Genomic DNA, 22929 nt, shown 5'->3' with positions numbered 1-22929 from the left:
TTCCCAGTCAGGAAGGCTTTGTTGTATTTGTATCTTTGTAACATACCAAGTAGTACAATATCAATCTAACCTAAAGGAATAGATGACTAAGAACACACACTCCTTTTCATTTACAACTATAGGACATCTTAACCTTACATGTCCTATAGATTTTATAACACAGCCTGGATGAAGAGAGAGAGAGATGATGCCTATGACTCATCTTTTCTGCCTCTCTTTCATTAGCTTGAAGAGTCACAGTCTTGACTTTTGATGTACAGAAAACCATTAACAGAAATAACGAGCAGCTGGATCAGGAGTGTGCAAGAAGTAATCATAATCCATCAAACACATCCTCAGGATGACCTATTCCACACACACAGTCATACATGCACACAAACACAGTGTCACAGACCGAGATAAACACACTCCCACCAGACTCTGTTTCTGTACACACACAGTATCAGCAACTGAGATAAACACATACACGCATGCTGAACTTTACACAGCCCCAAGTGTATCAGGGGACACAGACAGACAAGAGATGATGAGCCAGCCCCAGAGGGACCATGATACGCCAGAAGGGTCAGAGTGATTTTAGTCACCCAGCACTGGCATGATACTGTCAGGCTGTTGCTGTAACAGTACAGTTGTCTCAACCTCAAAAGTGCAAACCTAGGCACTGGTTATCATTTGGTGCAGTAATGTGAAGGTTTTATAAAACATTGCAAACATAGTGACTTTCCTTGGGAAGTGCCTCTAATGATTACAGTCATCACTGTTAAAATACAAAAACTGAGTCCTTGTGCAAAAATGTAAGTGGCTAACTATCTAGCTTACATGCTAAATATGTTACCTTACATGGTTATATGTTGAGAAGTACTTTTGGAAAGGTTTATATAGTTCATTTTAAATAACGAAGTCACAGTAAGTTAATTTGGAACCGTCAAGGCCCAATTTGAGTCCAGCTATTCCAGTTTATTATGATAGGATGTATATGATTGAATCTCATTCTGTCCTGGACAATGCTACCAGTTATCCATTAACAGGCCACATCCTTGAGGACACTGGGTTAAATGTTACTGACCACCAGCTTAACATTCAGCTACACACACCTGAGCAGCTTTTAATACTGCTTTCCACTATTGTATGATGCATTTTATAATTACAGTTATTAAGTGGCTCTATCTATTCTATGTGCCATAGAAGAGAGATGTCTTCTGGTCTACAGGGAAGTCAAGAGTGCAGAGTAGCAGCACCCTGGAGCAGGTAGGGATTCAGTATCTGGCAGACAAAAGCACTTCAGCAGATGTTTTTGCTGTTATTGTCAGCTTGGAAAATGTCTGCCGAACAGTCTGATGGACTGATGATGCTGAGAAAGTTACTAAAATTGACTGTGTTCCTACTCATGCTCCATTATACATTTTATAGGTAAATAACCAGATCTGTGTTTTAATCAGATACTGCATGTATAGCACCATTCTAGCAAACAGCCTTGTCTTACGTATGAGGCAAGACTTTAGTTCAGGATGTTATCAGGCTTGACACAGTTACACTCCCAGTATCTATATGTATAATGACACTTGGCCCAAGGGCAACAGTGCCAACAAAGCCTGCATGGTGTGAACAGAAGGCTTGTGAGGCCTCTGTGCTAATATATCAGGAAGCCAATAAATAATATGTTGAGGTATGTAATGTATCACCTAATGTAGCATTTACTCCTGATACATTTCACTAAAGTAACAAGCTAAACATGCAGTCCAGCAGCTAAAAGCAATAATAACAATTAATAATTAATAACTGACCTTAACTATTAAATGTGAACTGCTAAACTGTTTGCTAACAACATAAAGTACTAAACAGGTGAACTAAAAAGGTTGTATGCAAATCTAAGAAAAACCTGATTTTTCTGACTACAGGACAAAATACTGGATTTGTCCTGACATGTTTGAAAACCCTAAAATACTTAATGCTTAATCTGCTTTAAGACCTGTATCCACCAGCTCAACCACAAAGACCAATGACGAACTGAACAAGTGTAATTATTTTCAAGCTTTTTAATACAAACTTAATAAACTATCAGTCCCTCTTAACATGTAAGACACTGACTCCGAATACTTTGTTATACCGTTTGTTTTATCAAGTATTGCACAATGTAGGTACAAAATTAATATACGATTACATTTTGTCCATAATATAGCAAAAATCTTTAAACTCTTAACAGAAAATACAACTCTTATGTTTTTCAAAAAAGCAAATATTCTTAAATCCCACCACTACGGAATATTCTGTACACAATCTTTAGAATAGTCAATGTTTTTTGTTTTTTTTAAAGATGGATTCATTTTATAATTTCAATAAAAAAAGAAAACATAAAGTTGCTGCAGCCATCACAGATCACTGGAGTAGTAAAAAGATATAAATGCAATACCATGTCGTAGAAACAATAGATACTCTGATATTTTACAAACTCTGTACTAAATTAAATTATACAATTAGAAAAAAGACCAGGAAATCCCACTTATTTATGCCAATTTCTTGAAAAATTGGCATTGTCCAGTTATGTTTAAATACTGAAAGAGGCCATGACTTGTGGTGGTGTTTTTTTTTTTTTTTTTTTTTCTTTTTTTTATATCTTAAAACAGTCACATAAAAAAAATATTTTGTGCTTGGTTGGCAAAAGAAAAAACAATGATGCATGTTGAAGTTTAGGTAACCAAGCTTAGACTTGTACTACAAGCTTCATCATTTAGGAGAGAACAAAAAAAAAGGTATAACTCAAGGGGGCAAAGTAGTTCACCCTCGGGCTCATGCTCTTAAGACTCGTAACATAGATCTTACAGTTGACAAGTCACTTTTTCCTTTTCTCCTTGACATTCTGTTCTCGTTTTCCGAAATGTGCATTTGTGTTTGTTTCCCCCCATCACATTATCTCTGGTCGTTTCTGTGTGAAGTAGTAGCTTAAGTAGTACCTTTACATGTACTAGTTAGCCATAACTGGCTGGAATTGCTGGTTAGAATACTGCATGTTGTTCAAGCTGAAATTCAAGCCATCCATAAGGGACTTGTCGTTAAGGCCACCATAGGCCGCAAACATGTCGAAGGCATTGCTGTACTGCAGCGGGCTGAGGCTTAGCGAGCTGTCCCCGGGGAAGAGAGCACTCTGGCTGCCCTGGCCCTGCAGGCTGGGGAACACAAACTCCTTGGCATTAGGGGACAGGGCTGAGGGCTTCTGGTGCTGCTGCTGCTGTGTTCCAATGCCCAACCCGTACAGAGAGTGCATGGAGGTGGAGATGGCTTTCTGTTTCAGGAGACTGTTCACATTCAGGCCCAGGTTGGTGGGAGAGGTACGTGCAACCTTGTTCCCAGCACTACTGCTGCCATTGTTGTTGCGCCCACTGCTCTTCATCTTAGTGGAACCAAACTTGGTGGCGGCAAAGGTGGCGGTTGTGAAAGTTAAAGGCTGCGTGGAGCGGGGCATAAAGCTGGGGCTGACGGCTGCTGAGTGGCCGAAAGGAGGAGAGGGTGAGCTGGAGCCTGGAGAGGTGCCATTCACAGGCTCATTGATGGGCATGAAGACCTGTGCGTCGGGATTGAAACTGTTCTTGATCTCCTTGTCCAGATCAATCCCCCCACTATTAGCTCCACTTTCATTGCTGTCGTCAACATACAATACTTTGACGGGACCCTTCTCCCCAATCTGGTAGGACACCTCAAAGGGGTCAATCCACACGCTGAGGTCCTGGGGCAGGTTGTTGCGGACATCCTCAATGTCCAGCCCACTCTCTTTGGCTGCCTTCTCCACAACAGGGTCCACTTTCTCCCCCACGTGGATGCATCTGAATCCTGAGCCCTTGTATGGCTTTTCTGGGTACCAGTGTCCCTCATATTTCTGCTTCAGCTGTCGCTCGAGCTCCTCGCCGAAGATGTTGACCCGTCTCCTAGGCAGCTTATTATACAGGTACGAGATGATGAAGTTGAGAGCTACTTGGATTTCAAGCTGCATAGCTGACTGCTGACGTTTGATAGGTACGTGAAGATTAGGTGTGTCTGAATGTGTCTACTAGGTCTGCTTTGTTTATCCGTGGTTGGCGACACAGACGCTCTCCAGGCAGGATGGCAAAAGCAACCGGAACTTGGATCAAACAGGTTCAAAAGCAAAAGTGCTGGTTTCGTAGAAGTTGTCCTTCCACAGGGTATGGTATTTATTTCCTGAAACAATTTGAAGAGAAAAAAAACGTGTCAACTTAAATGTCATACATTTTAAGATGTTACAGAGTAATCATAAAACATACATTCAACGGTAAGTGTTAAGAGGACCCAGTAAAAGATTCACTTTTTGGCTGCTTGAGACCATAACTGCAGACTTTGTGAGGAGAGTGCATAAGTGTCCTTTAATTATTAACTATTTGAAGTCTGAAATGCCACAGTATGATGCAGTTTTGACTGCTATAATCTCAAATATCATACACTGAATGTCACAGACAACCAAAGCAAAATATGAAAGCTACAATTTAAATAGGGGGAAATGTGCAGCTATTGCAGAACTATTGACAGAGGACCAACTGGTTTGTTCCTTGTTGACCTGTATGTATGCACATTTGTTTATCGAAATGACAAAAAGAAGGTATTGAGCACATTAATCTCACACTAGCACTTGGGAATCCTGTTACATAATAGGCTGCTGGATAGCCCCCATATAGCCGGAGACAGCAAACTGATGCGGAGTAGTTGCATTAAATTAACGAAAACAGTAAACTTATATGAGGACATGCCCTGATAATAATGTCTAATGGATGACAAATTGGGAGATGAAATCATTTGGGTAGATTTCTAGCTTACAATCATGTCACTGAGGCTGGTTTGATATGCGTGAGGCACAGCCGATTAGTCGAGGAGCTTCCTACATTAAAACAATGTTGAAATAAGACTTAATGCTCTATGGCTACACCCATGTTTGGCAATTTGACACAGTAAAGAGGAAACACTTGAAGCTAGCTTTAAATATAATGTACATTTACATACGAATCAGATGCAAATACATAAGCTGTGCTACAATCGACCTCGCCATTGAGAAGAGATGAATTGAAGGAAACGATCTTGAGGCTCCTAAACACCTAACAGCTGATTAATTTGTTCATCCTATGGAAAAGAGGTTGCACAGGGAAATAACTGCAACATGTATTGCCTCCCTCACGAAGCTGCCCTTGAGGACAGTATCCTATAGGAGACTCCTCACAGTATCGAAATGGCTACAGGTCTTGATTCATCTTATCGCTTTTTTACAAAGTTAGAAGAATATTGTTGCAATTTCACAAGAACTGAAGGACATAAATGGTTTTAAACAGCCTATACTGACAGCAGTGGTGATGAAATGACACAATAAAGTCGATAAGGTAGGCACGAGCATATCAGACGCATTTCGAGGCTCTATGGAAATATTATTGCTATATAGCCCATCGTATTTTAATTGAGATAAGGAAAAAAGGACACGATTCACGTTTCTATCACACACACACAAACTCACACACACACACCCTCCCTAACTTCGTGGACTGACGCAGCAAATCAGCTTAGGAAGTATGAGCTACAATACGACAGCAAGCCAAATAAAGACACAAATATTGCATACGCCTATCACATTTAACAGAGACAAGTCAGGAGGAAATACTTACTTTTTTGTAACAAAAAAAAGGATTCTCAGTAGTTCTGAAGTACCGTTAGTTAGTGCAAATAGAAAAAAAGTATAAATACTTTCTTCACATAGAATATATTATGAACATTACAAAAAGGTATTCCAGTACATGAAGATTTCGGAGGATCGGCGTTTGCTTCGGTTTCTGTTTTTAAGGTTATTTTGCGTTTTTGTCTTTCAGCAGGCTTGCAGTGTAGCTCCCTCCTACTCGGGAGTTTTGCAACTTCGTCCCCCTCCTGTTACAGTGTTGCTTTTATTTATAGCTTTCCTCCGCCATGGGCACGAGGTAGGCGGTGATGCGGTTTCAGAGGTCAAAACAATGCAAGCGGCTGTGAATGGACTAAAGTCCTAGTCCCGCCCTCGCACTGGTTCCTGAGTCGTGCTCTCATTGGCTGATCTGCGCTGTCGATCCGAGACATATGATTCTGTGAAATGGGAGAGACGCCTATGGTGAGTGCTTGCGTCAGAGATAACCTAGGTCTGTGCTGACGGCAAAAGGCAAAAGTAATTAATGTTAGCAGAAATTACATTATATAAAGATATATCCTGCCTGTGTTTGAATTGTCTTGAATTAAATACTTTGTATAGTAGACTATGTCTTTCTCATTATTCAGGAAAATGCTGTATAGGCAGGTCTAATCATTATGAGACATAATCAGGTACACTGTGCTATTAATTAATGTACGTACGTGCTGCACATGGCATGCTGCGTTTTTAATGCCTGTGCCATGTTAAAAAATCGGACAACTGAGCCCCAAAAGCAGCCATTTGTGCGACTATAATTTCATGTATATCATATACTTACCCTTTTTCATAAAATGTTCATAGCTATAAGAGCAGCTTTTCGTGAGCTGTCACGAAAAACTGCAGCTTATGATGAATGTATATTGCCTGAGAGGAGATTCCCTACAGCGGAACAATACAGCTGGCAGCAGTGTGGGTGGTGCTGAACGCTATCTAGAAAAACACATGCACTGATTGGTCTAAAACGGGGCAGGAACCCTACGGTGAATGGTGTGCCCGTATCCAAGGTGCTGATGTAGGCTGCTCACGTCATTGATCGTCTGAACGCACGCTGTTGCCAAATTTAAAGTGCACTAACACAGAGAGCTGTATATGTTCATGATATGAAGTCACTGCTCCACAATGTCAGTGTAACTCTACACCAGGGTCTGCGTTGAAATGGAAAAAAAGTCATATCTATTATTTGAACTATTCATTTACCACAATAAAGAATGAAAGTCTCCTAATGGTTAAGACTGTATAAAACGCCATAGACAAAAGAAAGATTGAGCCTAATTACAATAAGCTATTTGTAAACAAAACCTTTACTTTTTCATTTTTTTATTTACTTTGTATGCAGGTTTGTATGGATGATGCCATATGGTGATCATTTACCGTCTTTAAAGCGATTGTATCCTATTTTAGTCTCTTCTATTCATATCTCTTCGTAATGCTCTGTGTGTGTGTATGTGTGCCATTCTTTTGTCATCACAGCATCTGTGCTCGTGAAGGAGACTGTTGGTCTGCATGGGCCTGCTGACAGAGTGGACTTTTAGACATTCTTCAAGCACTTAGGTTTGCCAAGCAGAGTCATGTGCTTGTTGTGAGCTGTAAATGTGTGCGAAAGGGCTCCCATGGAAAGTGCTGTGGGGATCAAATACATGAGACAGACGATAAATCAGAGTGAATCAGAATAAACGAGAGATTATATGGTTTGACATTGCCCCATGGATTCAGATTCAGGCTCTATCTTAGAGTTGAAGTGGGTGGGAGAGTGAGTTGGCTGCCAGCAGTACTGTGACTTCCACAGTCCTGGCAAGGCCTTCTGGGTTGTTTTTACTGTTAACAGCTCAGCGCAATCTCATGTCACATGTCCTCTAGGACCAAAGCCATATAGACGTTCTACTTTTTATGGTAGTTTACATACTGCACGTCGTTCTTATGCTTCTTTAGTAGTGTGTAATTTGTGTTTGTGCATGCTTATGGTACTTGCAGTTATAACAAACAACTGTCACCTGCCAGAGCAAGGTCAGCTGCCATAGTGAGGTATGTTAAGACTGTTATATTGTCTTAGGGTGTAATCCTCTAATGTATCCTCCACTCACTGCTGCTTCTGTCACTTGTGCTTATGAAGGAGTGTAGCACCCTAAGATCTCTAATCTCCTGCTCAGTCTTCAGTCAGAGCCTGTGCTTTGACTGAAGGAATGAGAATGTGGGTTGGGGAAAATTAAGTTAAATGAGTAATTTACCAAATGTTGTTGCCTATTTCCAGTGCTTTCTAAATATGCAACTCATGAGGGCTTAGTTTTGCTCTTTTAAGGCTTGCTAACACTTAAGGGACACAGCACCAATCATTCTGCATCAGCCAGACTTCTAACCAGAACCAGGCATAGATCCCATATTACCCCTTATTCCTTTCCTTCATTGGCTTCCTTTAAAATTCAGAATCAAATACGAGGCACTGCTGATTATGTATAAGGCAGTCCAAGACCTTCCCCCAGCTACATTTCGAACCTCTTCAGCCCTCATTCCACTTCTCAACCACTACGATCCTCAAATATCTTATCTATTAAAGCTTTAGTCTAGCCCCAACATTGTGCAATCATCTTGCATAATCTGTTAGATCTTCTGAATCTTTGGACTGTTTTTAACAGCACGTAAAAACTCATTTATATCAGAAGACCTTTCCATAGCCTTCCTGTTCTCATGTCTTGTTTTATTTCAGTTTAGTCTGTTTCCCTCTGTGCAGTGTTATATTTTATATTGTAAATTACACTATTTTGTTAATCTATTTGTTTTAATTTTGTATGTGCGTGTTTGTGAAGCACTTTGTGTGTTGTGTTTTTTTTAAAAGTGCTATATAAATAAAGCTTTACTTACTTACTTACAGGTTTTCACAGATAATTAGAATGGAAAATGGAAAACAAACAAGTGAGATATCCTGAAATTTACATTTAATTATCCCTTTGGAAACACAGGTCACCTTCAAAAACCATAGTGCTGCATAATCAGCATTTGTCACAAGAACTCAACCTTACGTCTTTGTACTAAAAACAAACTTGATCTCGCCCTGACAACAGAGGATGAGCAGAGGCTCTCCTCCTTCACTGCTTGCCTATGACATAAACATGCAGGCTCCTGTGATAGGACCATATACAGAATTATGCTCAGCAGCAGATGTGTGACGACGCATAATGGACCATGTCGCTTCCGCCTCTCTCTGAGCCAACAAGAAACAAGAAAAAAAGCTGTGAGTTGCCAGAAAAAAAACAACAAAACTTAATGGCAATGTTTATTAGGCTTCTTAGAGGGGAGGAGCAAAAATCACATCAGTGTTTACAGCTTGTGATTATAGAATTATTCACGTGTGTGTGCAGTATTATACAGCAGTGATACATAAACAGAAGAAGAGCCACTGACACACAAGTAGAGGAGAATTCTCACACACTACTGCTTCCATGTCTGCCTCCCCTCCTCCCTCTTCCTTTTATCCCTTGTTTGCCCCCTCGCCCTCCCTCTTTCCAGCTCAGACGGAGAGCCTTTGACGTCACTGGTTGTTATTACTTAACACAACTCTGCAGAGCGCCCTGGGCTCCTCGTAATAGACAGATGCTTTGCTCTTCCTTTGAAGAGTAAATGAGGTGGCGGGTGAGACATGCGGTGAAGGAGACAAGAGAGAAAGGGAGAGGAGTAGGAAATACTGTAGGTGCAACACTAGCAATGAGATTGGGACTTTTATCTTCTTACTGCTGAAATGAAAGAATGTATTCCTAACTGCGATATCCACAAAGCAGTTGAGCAAGATTCAAAACAGTTTATTTTCTCAGTGGAGACTTTAATATAATACTGTGATATGCAGATTTAGTTCCTGTGATGCAGCATTAGATGACTAGGTGAATTTATTCTCCTAAAACGGCGTAGAGTAGAAGTATTTACAGAATATTGCAATGAAAGTTGCAAATGGTTGCATCAAATTTATGACAGAGATAGTTCAAGTTAGAGAGATCCTCTAAGTGATAGTCTTAAAGGTTTCTCTCTTTGTTGGTATCCTTGAAAAGTATGAAAAGGTAGATTATTTCAGTAGTAGTCTATTAGCATGATAGCATAGCATGTAACCATTAGCGTTATTTAGCATTGACAACTGGCTTGAACAGCAGTGACGCTTCAGAAGCAGAGCATCGTCTCAGTGTCCTGTAGTTTCATTCAGTATACATTCAAATGAGTCTGTGCATCAGTTATTCTGTCACTGATACATGAAACCCTGGTAAAAAAAATCTCATTTGCCAAATTACATGAATGGAGTTTTTACGCCAAACATTTCATGGTGTTATCAGGGAATGTCAAATTGTACTTTTTCTTTACTCTGGAACAGTCTGTCAGCGGTGGCTGCCCATTAAACATCATGCATCAGCAGCCTGCAGTGAGTCACACATCATGCATACACATGGAGGGTTTACATGGTGCAGCGTATGTAAATATCGAACTTATGTTATCAGTTGTCACGACAGCAGTGCAAGTACTTTTTCTCCTGCACAGTCCCCTTCATAACGCATGGAGGCTGTTACATAATTAATCCAATAGCAGCCCACTGGGGCAACATCAATAGATCCATTCGCCATCTGCATAACGAAATAAACAAGGCTGAAATGTACATGAGCATCCGAAAATAAGCAACTTTAAGCTACGTAAAATGGCTCTTTATTGATGTATTGTCAATTTCAGAAACATGAAATAAGGTAAACACGTTCACACTGACTTTGTAGCTTCTCCAATCCTAGTGTTTATTCAATGAGCCGTGCAAATAAGTGATGCTATTTCTAGAAAGCCATTGGATATATTGCACGGTACAAGTCTTGCTTCTTTTTAAGATGCATAACTAATCATTAGCGTTAGCATTCAAAATTAATCTTTTTCAGTTTCATAGGAATTGCTGTTACTGACCTTTTATATGCAATTTAGCCTTTAACTCTTCTTGGAAAATGTCTCTAATCACCGCTTCTTTGCTATAAATTCCTGTGTACAGCTGTTTCTCTACATTCGTCTCTCCCTTTATATCACTTTGACCTTGTACCACTGCTCAGCAAAAACTTTGGCTGTATGCTTCAGCTTTAACGTACCAGCAGAGTAAACACCACTGAGAGGCTAAACATCAGAAACACACACACTCGAACACACAAGTGTAAATACACACGTGAATGAATGGGGCAGCGCAAGTCAGTGTCGCGATTCTAATATCCACAAGTACTGTATGTTCCCACGAGCGGCTTGTCACATGAGTCTTTTCTAAGGCTAATTCTTTTCATCCTACATTTTTCTTGATTTTGTTACTCCCCCATTACTCCTCGACAAATCCACCATGCTGTGATTCCACAATTTATAAAAAGCAGAAAGAGGGAGGGAGCTCGTCAATAGGATAGCTCTGTATGTTCTCGACCTCCAGGCCTCTTTGCACATAGACTGTCTCAAATGATAGGACGATATCTCCTGTGCCTCAAGGACAGAGAGAATCAATTTAGTAATGAGACGTGGATAGTTGATGGAAAGATAAGGGAAAGGTGCTGAGGTATTTATGCTTCATCTGTGGCAGTGACACGGCACATCACTTAGTGTGGTTTAGTGCCTGACATTATGGTGATTACTTAGCATTTTTTATTCTGCGCTCTTCTTTCTTCACAATTGCTTATGAGATTTTAATGCAAGGTCTTCCATTAATATGACAAAACACATGGCTTACATTAGGATGTGAATGGAGGGGTGATAGGTCCCCCTGTGTGGTCCTGTACATATTTACCCTGGATGAGTTTAAATGGTGAGGGCACTCCAGAACTTCTGCAGCATGTTGAACATTGAATAAAAAAAAAACAGAGAATTAGGTGACTGAAATTCATCTATGTCAAAGGAAAAGAGCGTTCTTTACACATTTTCCTGACTTATGTTATTTTATTTTCTGCCTTGTTTCAATGTACTGTAAGGGAAATGAAAAGCAGCATGGGAAATGAGTGAATGTTTCTCCAGCCTACTGGCAGAATTTTCTTATTCATCATGTGAAAGTATTGGATTGTGGAGCATTAGTGTTGCTTTTCATAAAGGAAACTATCAATACAGCCATGTTCATGTATTATTCATGTACAGAAGACTGATGATATTACTTCGTCCATAATTCTGTTAGTGCTGGTCACATAATACAACATGCAGTTTTTATCTTAATGTAAGTCATTCAATATTTTTTCCATTATAGTTGCAGTTGGCTTTCAGCAGCTATAAGAAGGGTCATGGCGGAAACTTTTCTTTGTGTCTTTTTTGACATATATTTGTCAAAAATGTTTTTGGATTCAGCTGCGACAGATTACAGTCACACTTGGCATCAAAATGTGTCAAATGCTTCTCAAATGTCCATTTGATTGGATTTCACTTTCCTGCTCAGTTTGCAGATATAAAAGACATCTACTATTTCTGTAAAACTTGGTTTCTGCTAAACTCTGGTGTCAGTCCTCCAGGGTGGACAGGGGCACCTTTACATTCACATTATACTGAATTTGTGGCTACATTTATCCTTGACCAACTCCAAATTTGACTTACGGGAATCAGCCCCAGTGAATCCTCGTGGGTACATTCACACCTGTATACAGAGCTGTTTACTTGTGATTGGATCACCTAAGACGCATGTTAGTGCTTAACAGGTTCAGAGACACTCTGAGGTGTTGGGGATGCAATAGTCACCAGGTTGAAAGAGTGTAGAGGTGCAAGAATGGAAAGCGCGTGTAAAGGAGGGGAAATACAGAGGTATAAAGGACAGCTGGAGGCATATGAAGGAAAGAGGAAGGAAGAGAAGGCAGTTGTGCCCTGAGGGCCAGAGGTGACCTCTACAGGCTCACAATGTGAGGGGAAGATGAGAGGGAAAATAAACAAAGAGCTGGTATATATAGAAAAAAACATTGATTATGAGACAAAAGATACTCTGCAAATAACTTCTGAATAATTCTGTTCCTCAAAGGAACAATCTATTTTATTTTTATAGAACTAAGTCAGCAAAATGGAGACCAGAACAGTAGAGCCCTTGAAAAAAAGAAACCTCGGGTGGTTTAGAGGGGTTATCTGTAAAGTCTGATGCACTTATCATAATTCTGATTAGAACTGATACTGGAAAGACACAGCGTGCAATTAGGATCCACGGAGAGAAATTAAAAGTAAACAGCAGGAGCTGTCTGCTGAGAGGTGCGTCTGATAGATGAGAGAGGAGATAGACGGAGACAACAGAGGAGGAGGATGGAGGATGAAAGACAGAAAGACGAGCAATAACAATCTCACTGTTTTGTTTAATAGACGAAGGGAGCCTATTCTGTATTCATAGCTATGGAAAAATACTTTGGTGAATCTGTATGTTCAACTCCCCACACACTGATACACACACATTCATACATCTCTCAGCAGGCTGGGCCACGTTCCTTGAATATGTAATCACATCCATCTGTACTAACCATATGTATCTATGTAGACGTGTGAGTGTTCGGTGATCAATGGAGATTGAGTGGTCACACACCAACAGAAATCTCATCTACCTTCAAATGAGACTCTGCTTAGTAGATAGCTTTATATATCACCCATATTATCTTGAAATGTTCCGGTTGTGCTTTCCTATAAGATTCTTCAACTTGTTATCATGCACACTGTCAGAGGCAGCAAATTAAACCTTGTAGCTTGTCTTTAACAATCATAATTTAAAAAAAAAAAAGATGTATGAGACTAAAGTGGCCTTCCATTTGGTCGTCAAGGTCACATAGTGTGCTCATGTGATGCCAAATATGCAGATTGTATCCCACCTCAGAGGCACACATGATACGGCTAACAAATCCCCTTCCTGAGCAGACATCGAATGAGAGTATATATGTGTGAATACTGCATTACTTTTATGCATTTCTTACAGTCTTTGATGATTCACAATACTGAATTATTTACAAGTTCAATCAAATGCTGATCCAAGAGTGACAGAACTTTTCAATGTAGGCATGGCTGTTTAGAATATTGTGTTTCACCAAGGAAATGTAATTAATCACTGCTGTTGAGAAATTACTACTTTTTTAAAAACCCTACTATTTAAGGCCAAGAACCATGTGCAATAAATAGAAGTGTACAGACAGGGTCAAAATGCACACATATGTAAAAAGGCAGCTTCTTCATTCAAAGCTGTAGCAATTCTCTGGTTAGAAAATCAATTTATCTACAAATCCTATTAACTTGCATCATATCTTAAGTGTGATTTTAATCATGCTATCCACACAGATAAGAGTTGTTCTGTTGGTTCATATTCCACCTCTACATCCACATCATCAACACACTGACTGGTGGCCAACCCCAGATTTCCCTGTTCTTTTGGCTCTGGGCCTGGAACAGAATTGCATAGCCATAGAGAACGATAAGAATGAGGACAGTCTGCCTTTTGCCGTACACTGATCTCATCTGAAACAGTTGCTCTCTTCTTCCAAAATAAACGACCTACCCACAATGCATCTCCTTTATTTCACAGAATGTCCCAAAATATCTCACTTGGATTTAGAGCCACCATGTTGGAGCTTCGCATTCAGATCCGTAAGTGCTCTTTATTGCAATTTCCAAGTTTTTCTATGATACTAGCCTAAAGAAAATTCATCTTAAATCACATTTAAATGAAAGTTTCATCCCATATGTTCCCCACTAAAAGCATTGTTCAAATCCCATATTTGTTTGTATAACTATATATAAATGAAATTGTATGAAATTCTGTCTGTAGCTAAAAACAAGTAAATTATTGATGATATTTCTTTCCTGGAAGGATTATGCATGGAAGGAGATTTTACGTGTAATAGATAAATGTATCTCTGGGTATATGACTCTTTACACAAGACTTTATCTCGGGCTGAGGACTTACAAATACTTTGCCCTGTGGTGCACCTGGTTGGAGCAGACACAGTGTACCACAATCACAGTCCATAAACTCTGCTGGTCTGCTGCACTGCCTCCAGACATCCTCCTCTCTTGGCTCAGCACAGCGGGTGAGTATGTATGTATGTATGTATGTATGTATGTATGTATGTATGTATGTATGTATGTATGTATGTATGTATGTATGTATGTATGTATGTATGTATGTATGTATGTATGTATGTATGTATGTATGTATGTATGTATGTATGTATGTATGTATGTATGTATGTATGTATGTATGTATGTATGTATGTGTTTGTGTGTGAGGTGACAGGTCTATGTTAAATCTCCTGCTGCCTTATCAGTGAGTCACACACAAACATAGTAACACACACACATGCACACTGTGGTAACAGCGCGTGACTCCCAATAGCTAATGGTCGTACCTGTTTTGGAAACAGATATGGTATCATGGAGTGGCTGATGCATACTTAAAATGACTACAGCACATTAACCTTTCCTTTATTTAGCTTCTGTCCTGTGGAGTCAACGAGGTGAACAGATATCAGATGGCCATGGTCGACTGGCCATGAATGAGAATAAGGATGCAGGAAAATAGAATTAGATTGTAATAGGCAGCAGCTTGGATGAATCACCCCACAGACATGTGTGTAGATGTTTAAACTATCTATTAGGAAGATACAGTTAGTACAAAAACTGCAGTGAACTCAGAACTTTTTTCCGTGTAGTCATAGATTCTCACGACATTATAATTCACTGGTTTTATTATACATATCATAAACCTACATCAATCATCTTTCTTTCTGTCTTACTTTTCCTCTAATGCAGCAGCGTTAAAAAATACATTGTGTGAAGAAAAAATAAAACATGCAGTTGAACATACTGTACACTGTTCACTACTCCTTTTCCTTGTATCACTGCTTATTCAGATTTCCAAAGGCAACAACAACAAAGTTAAGGCACAAAAAAAACTCAAAAATAGACCAGGTGATTCACCTTCACCTTTCAAAGTTCTTGCAAAATGCCTCCATCCATCAAACTCTTTGTTTACTTTGCTGTAGTGCTTCAACGTTCCCCCCAATACAAAGAGCTACCACCAAACAGCAACCCCTACACAACACTCTGTCCTCCTAAATCTTCTCGGCATGCGGCTACTAAAGGGAAGTGGCCAGCTGCTGAGCTTCACACTCAGAAGTTTGCATCAGTTGTCAGAAATTCACTTCATAGACCAGAGGTGGGGCATGACTCACTGAGATAGTTACAAATGCCCTTTGATCCCGAGTCAAACACATATGGTGTCACTGCCTTCCCCCATGTGTCAGCCACGACAGTAGGACAGCCGCACTGTGTCTTTTGTCCTGACCCTTGCCCTATCACATGCATATACACACACACAAATCTTATTTTGACATAATGGTGCGAGAGATGATATCTTTGGACAACTAGTAACTACTGTCATTTGGGGGAGGTAGCATATGACTGAGGTTTCAGTCCCTGAGAAATTTAAGGAAAGTAGCATGACGTTGATTTGCTGTCAAAGTTCAGTGATTGATTTTTGCACTCTAACCAGTTCAGCCTTTTGAAGGTTGAATGCATATCTTAGCATACACTGGGCACAGGGCACAGGGAAGCAAAGCAAAGACAGACACACCATCTATGGGCAGATTAGAGTCTCCTATCCACCTACATGTTTTTGAAACATGAGCACCATAGCATGTGTGGAAAACTCACCCGGACACTGGGGGAAACATGCAAATTACACACAGAAAGGTCAAACCTTTAAACCATCACAAGTGAGGAGGAAGTGAAACCCATGATTCAAAAAGACCTTAATTATATGCCTTACTTTGAATTATATAATTTTATCTTTAACTTTTAGCTTAAGGTCACTTCATTCCTACAACATCTGGACATCTGAATTAACAATGCCGTGCACAGAATCTCCAAAATATCACCTCAAGAGCACCCTGAAGAGCCTGTCACAGAAAGCAATGCAACAATCAACATCATCCAAGCTCAGGTCAGACAAGTAAAACAACTCTAAACTACTTCTACCAGGTAAATAGGCGCCCAACAGCGAGGAGAAAATTGCTGCAATTACAGTCTGTGGTAAACTGAGCAAAATGAATGGAATCAAGGAGGCACACCATCATAGGTACTGTGTATGAAAGTCCCCTATTGTGCGTTTGTCTTCTGAGTCTGCATGCTTACATATATGTGACGTGTGCAAGTATAGTTTTCTACCTCTGCTTATGCCTAAAACACACAGCTGCGTGAGTTCAAAGAGTTTTTCTTGCTCATAAAGTAACACAGAATAGAAAAACACACATTTTAGTAGCATATTCCCACTGTTTCCACCCATATCCAATATATACTTAGTTGTTTATTTGGTACGCCTAACCTCAGTTTTTGTTGATACTGTAAGCGATGTTAATTCAACTTTATGGTCATTTTAGAGGCTGCAATTTGTGTTGTTATTGAATTGTAACAGTACTAAGAGGTGTTTCTAATATTTTGACCGCATGATGTAAATATGGACTGACCCAAATATTAGTGACACCTCAATAATGCAATACAGTAGTCCCACATGCTTCGATGACAGCGTCCTCTGAACTGTATCTCTTTCTCCTTTTCTCTGTCTCTGTCCCTCAAAGTAGTAACTCAATTAAAAATGACTGAGCTAACTGGAACATGCAGTTCACCTCCACACAACCACACTGTTATTAATGTGTTGACGTAACTGTTACAGCATTCGCCCACGACAGCGAGATGCAGAGAAAAGGAGAGACAGCAGCACAAAAAGCTTCATTTTCCTGATTGTCCACAGCATCCAGGAGCTCTGAGAGGCACATTTCTGTCACTTAAATTTCACAAAGTGCCTCCTTCTGTCGTCTCGAGACCGTTGTTTGCCCTCACCTCCACACAAACAAAACTCCCATTGAGGCAGCACTCACAAGCCTCTGGTGAAGTCATGGTCACCATGGTAACTCTTCTCACACTCCCCCCCCCACCATTTCCCTTTCGCCCTCTTTGATCCTTTAAATCTTCTCAGACTGAGTGGTATTCTGTCTGTCTGTCTGTCTGTCTGTCTGTCTGTCTGTCTGTCTGTCTGTCTGTCTGTCTGTCTGTCTGTCGCTCGAATACATTCTCCTGCAAACATACAGGCTACATTGTGTGTCTTTAATATTGCCAACACATCCAAGGACAGAGTGACTCAATTTCCAGCCTGTGAAGAAAGAACTGAGGGGGGTTGTAGTCAGGAAAGAGGACTGGGTCATCTTTACCATATGGCTGAAATTCTGAAAAACATCACTATTTTTTACTCTCATCCAAACATCATACACACAGGTGGTCACTCCACATGCTGACACCTCATCTGAGATTCATTCGTTTCGGGCGTTTTCAAAAGAAACCGGATAGTGATAAGAAGAGGGAGGAGGTCGACCAAAAAAAGAGAAAGACAGATGCTGTTTAGTATGCATTTGTCTGTTGATTTATGAAGGAGGGATGAAGTAGAGAACATCAACCTCTGAGATGGATGAGATAGATATGTACCAGTGATTGATGAGGGGCTCAACAGTGGAGAATATTGCACAAAGGCAAAGATAGAGAGAAGGGAGCAGGCAGGGGGCATGTATAAGATATAAGCTGAAAAAGTAAAGGCAGAAAATGTTCTTATGTTCAGCATTAGAAACTTGATCCTGATCGACATCACCATCCCCACATTCCCTCCTGCCCTCTCTGGGAGACATTGACAGTGCACTCTGATGGTAACAGAACAAAGCAAATTGGAGTGAAGACAGAAAGGACAAAGTGGATATTTCAAGAGCTGGATCCGACCCGTTACACTCACTTGGGATTTCTGCATATTCATTGTGGCCTGTGTGATAAGTCATCTCCGTGATTCAGTTCATGCTAAATTGAAAATAACAAGCTTGACAATGATTTTGCCTTTTTTGTGCAAATAAAAATCCCAGTACTCATCCAAAACCCAACTAATTCCTAATAAAGGAGTTGTTCACCATTTTGGGAAATACACTCTCTTGGCATACCAAAATCTAACATCATCTAACTCCATGCCAGAAAGTGGATAAACTATTTCCACATTGTGACTCTTACCCTTGCTTGAGACTCAATGTGACAGGACATCAGTTTTGTAAGTATGCAGTCATTAACAAAAGCATTGGGCAAATTAAAATGTGAACCTGATGATGGCACTAAATAAAATGTTAAGGCGTCATCAAAGTTATTACAATTTATTCTGATGGAGACATGAACATGAGTACCAAATTTCATTTCAGTCCAGCAGATAGCTGTCAAGACATTTCATTATCAGCTGAAAAGGTGCTGATAGAGGAAAAGTGAAATGAGCACTAAAGTCAGTAGGATTCATATTCTGGCCAACACTCATGTCTGAAGAATTTCATGACAATCCAGCAAATAATTGCTGAGATATTTCAGCCAGGACCAAAGTTGTGGGCTGACTAACATTACCCCAAAACACTACCCAAAAAACTGTGAAACTTTTTAAATCAAGATAAAATTGATATCGTGGTATCTTGGTTGAAAATGCTAACAAGCACACACAGAGGTCAATCCCTCTCTATTGCTTGAATTACTGTCAGTCTTGAAAAGCCAAAAACTAACAGATTCAATTTTGTTGTTGTTTTTATCTTCCTGGGTTTTGTTTATTGAAAAAGTCAACCAAGGCTGGTCAGTCTGGGTTCTGAGGGTGCCTGTGTGTGTCAATCCCACTGAAGCTGATAGTAGTGAGGACCTGCTGGCATCGATCACTCTCACTCTCACACGGACTTGGTTATTATGTAAGGGTACGGGTTTATTTTTAGAGAGTACTATCAGAGGAAACGCCCACTCTCCCCCAGAGGCGTTGCCCGGGTGTGCTGGTCCCATCATATGGGAGAAGAACATATGGATTACATGCTGTGTTGGCTAGAGCACCATAAGGTGTGAGACTGTGGGGAAATACATAACCAGGTTATATATTTACATTTATAGCTAATTTAGACAGTGTCACATGTTTACAGTCAATCTAACAGTAGTACACAAGCGGAGTACTTGAATTCTCAGATTCTGATGGATGAAAATAAGTGATACTGTATGTGGTGTGAAGAAGGAATATAAAAAAACTGTGGCAGCAATAATATCAGCCATATCTTAGTGGTGACCATTAATCCATGTTTTGGTCTTTTTCAGGGTATTTGTTTTTTTATCAAAGCTTGTCATGGTGACTGCAGGCCGGTCATCCAGAGGTCAGGTCTTAGTGGCCGCGGTCAAATCCTGCTCATGTGTTACATAATGGGTACATACACTAACGTGGTTACCGCGATTGTGTCACAACCCCAATTTATTCCTGATTTCATGTGTGAAATATTTATTGTTCACGTAAATGAAAATGTTTACAGGCATATCAAAAACCTCGAAAAGAAAAGATCTGACAAACACCATTAGGTAGGCCATTATAGAAATAACAGCAGACATGAGACAGAATAACAGACACCAGAGGAACAAAAAGGGGACTGAGATGCAGTGAACAGACAGATGGTGAAAGCAACACAAAAATAGGTATGCATAGAAAGGGAAGGCACAGGGGAGAAGCAAAGCATGAGTGAGCAGGAGGGAATCTGAACGCAAGCAGAGGCAGAAAATTGAGGCGGGGGTCAGCCAAGGGTCATGTGAACAGAATTCAAACTCCTGTGCTGTATTATGATGCATTTTTAAAAATATACTCCTCACCAGGTCAGAGGACACTCAGCTAATTTGCCTTAATTGCTTTAATTCTGTTTGTTGCAGCATAATGTTTCTAGATAAAAACAACAGAGCTCGCCAACACCTGAGTGGTTTGGTGAACTGCAAACCATCCATTATATATATGGATGTTATATATCCCTATTATACAGATACACCCACATTAGAAAACGACTGATGAAAACAGTTTTGTTCAGTGTCAAAAACAATACTGACATTACACATGCTCAGTTGAGTTCAGCTCCCATTAGCCCACCATTCTGCAGCCTGTGTTTCAGCCTCGCCGCCTTTGATCAGCCCCCTGTCAAATGCCAGCCTGAATGCCAGGACTGCCCAACTGCCCCTCCTCTCACTGCGCCACTCAATGGTCTCCTTGTTCAGAGCTAGTGTCCTAGAAGTGAGGCTTCATGGAAGCAGCATTTAAACTTGTTTCTTTGTACATAAACATACAGGGATGGATGTGGAGGGTATAGAGTGATGACAGGGTGATGAGAAGTAACAAGCAATCAAGCCAATGGAGGAGAGGTCACTGGTGCATAGGTCCTTGTGAATAATCAGCATGCATGAACTCTGCAAACACTGCAAAGCACAAGCATCAGCCACCGGAGATGGGACGAGGAATACGAGAGGGGGAGCAAGTGGAAAAATCATTATCTGACCACTGAGGGCTGTTTCAGGTCAGATTATTAGTGGCAAAAAGAAGTGAAGCTGAAGCACAAAAGCAGAAGGAAATTGCAGGTGTGCAAAAGACAGGGTGATCTTTTTTGTCTTTTATTTTACTTTTGTTTTGTTGCAAAATGGGGTGTCTTTGACTTCTCTGTATGGAAGGACGAAAATTGTCTTAATATCTGTGATGCTGATGATGCCAGATATCTCGGTACCGCTGGGAATCAGCAGCAAACATTATGCCGTTTCTATTCCTGTATATCTGCATCCTGTGTACAAGCTGGATCCTATCATTACTGCAACCTGTGTGTGTGTGTGTGTGTGTGTGTGTGTGTGTGTGTGTGTGTGTGTGTGTGTGTGTGTGTGTGTGTGTGTGTGTGTGTGTGTGTGTGTACAAAATATACATATACAGTTTATAGGTGCTCTCTGAAAAGTCATATAGAATATACATGCTGTGCATAACATCCAAACATCTCTGTATAAAATATCATCACCTTGGTAGTATTTTAATTACCTGACACGTCTAACATGCTGTCTGGCTCAGCGATGGGAGTATGGAAGGCTTCAGGCTTTGATTCCCTCGGGCTGGAACATGAGGAGCACATAATGACATGGCACCCTTAGGGACAAAGGAGGGCCAGAGAAATGTGGCTGACCTCCAAGTTGCCCACACAAAAAAACAAGAGCAGATACAATCAATACAAAATTGAGGAGCTAAAAATATGTGTGGCCATGCAGCTGAGAGGTGAATTGTGAGCACTGGAAATTGGAAAAGGGGCAACAATAAAAGTAGCGTTTAGTGATCTGACAGCACAATCTCACATTACTGATGAGGCAGGGCTCAATTTACATCTTGACATCCACATGCAGCACTTAATGCACCACTGAAATAAGAAACTTGAATTTCCTTGTGTCAGATGAACCGATATATACTGATTTACAGTGTTATTATGAATCTGCTGCCAATGAATACTAAATTGGGAAGACATTGCAACATGTAGCATATACTTGCAGAGAGGTCCAAGAATATTTGTTTGAAAATCACATTAAAACATCAATATTTTAATGTAATTGAGTAGTAAATCTATTTCAGCTTTTCCGGGATCTAATCAAAGAAGATTCCCTCATTTATGTGGAGCCATCTCTTGTATCTCATGTGTGTGCTGTCAGACATTTATCACTCAAGTTGTCTCCTCTGCTGCTGATGAAAAAAGTATTATACTAGAGCAAGATTGAATTCCTAACTTTGATTGCACTTTCCTCAATGCATCGAATAATAGCACCAATTTTGACCAAGGTTTCACTTATGTTTCCAACACCTGTATAACATGAGTCTTTGGTTTATAGATTTAGTTGTGGTCTTATCAATACTAGATTGCTAATGATGCTAACTTTGTTCAGATGGCTGTTTTTAAGCTATCATTTTTTTTATTATTATTTTATGTAGTAACCACGGATAAATCACAATACAGCTGTCACTTGCAGCTTTTTGCACTTTGCCATCAAATTATTTTGAATAACGTAATTTATTGTGATTTAAGAAAAAAGATAATCTTACTCTTGGAAGTTGATGAAGGGGGTATTTTCTAAAACCTTCTCTTAAAGTTGGAGAAAGAGTCTAACTAAAATTTATTTCGACAAGATAGACAGGCGGGAAATAACATTGGGAGGAATTTGATTTGAACGATTGGATAATATAAGAATACAAAGAAATTGATTTTTGCTTTTTTTTAAAAAATTATATATTGTTAAATAGGTGAACAATATAAATGGGGATGTGATCTCAAAGGGTTAAAAAGGCATTTTTAATTTTATCTTGACTTTAAGAATAAATTGAAAACCAACTCTCACACAATTCCTTTCCTGAGACTCAATCCAATCCCGCAAGCTTCAACCCA

General features: G+C 40.0%; 1 protein-coding gene across 2 annotated transcripts; it reads right to left on the bottom strand.

Moving 5' to 3' along the window:
- Positions 1 to 2866: 2866 nt before the first annotated feature.
- Positions 2867 to 6577, bottom strand: LOC133999626 (protein Tob1-like). 2 transcript variants are annotated; one of them, XM_062438876.1, is made up of 3 exons: positions 6480 to 6577; positions 5655 to 6099; positions 2867 to 4191 (listed from the first exon to the last, which is right to left on the bottom strand). In XM_062438876.1, the coding sequence occupies exon 3, from the start codon at positions 3983 to 3985 to the stop codon at positions 2963 to 2965; it is 1023 nt and encodes a 340-aa protein (XP_062294860.1). In that variant the 5' UTR covers positions 3986 to 4191; positions 5655 to 6099; positions 6480 to 6577; the 3' UTR covers positions 2867 to 2962. The 2 variants fall into 2 exon arrangements, with proteins under 2 accessions (XP_062294860.1, XP_062294861.1); XM_062438877.1 differs by lacking the exon at positions 5655 to 6099 and having other exon boundaries at positions 6480 to 6573.
- Between the last annotated feature and the right edge of the window lie 16352 nt (positions 6578 to 22929).

The sequence above is a fragment of the Scomber scombrus genome, chromosome 18 (genome assembly GCF_963691925.1).
Source record: "Scomber scombrus chromosome 18, fScoSco1.1, whole genome shotgun sequence".
Taxonomy (NCBI): domain Eukaryota; kingdom Metazoa; phylum Chordata; class Actinopteri; order Scombriformes; family Scombridae; genus Scomber; species Scomber scombrus.
Note: the sequence above shows the minus strand (reverse complement) of the source record. Positions and strands in the feature narration are given on the sequence as shown.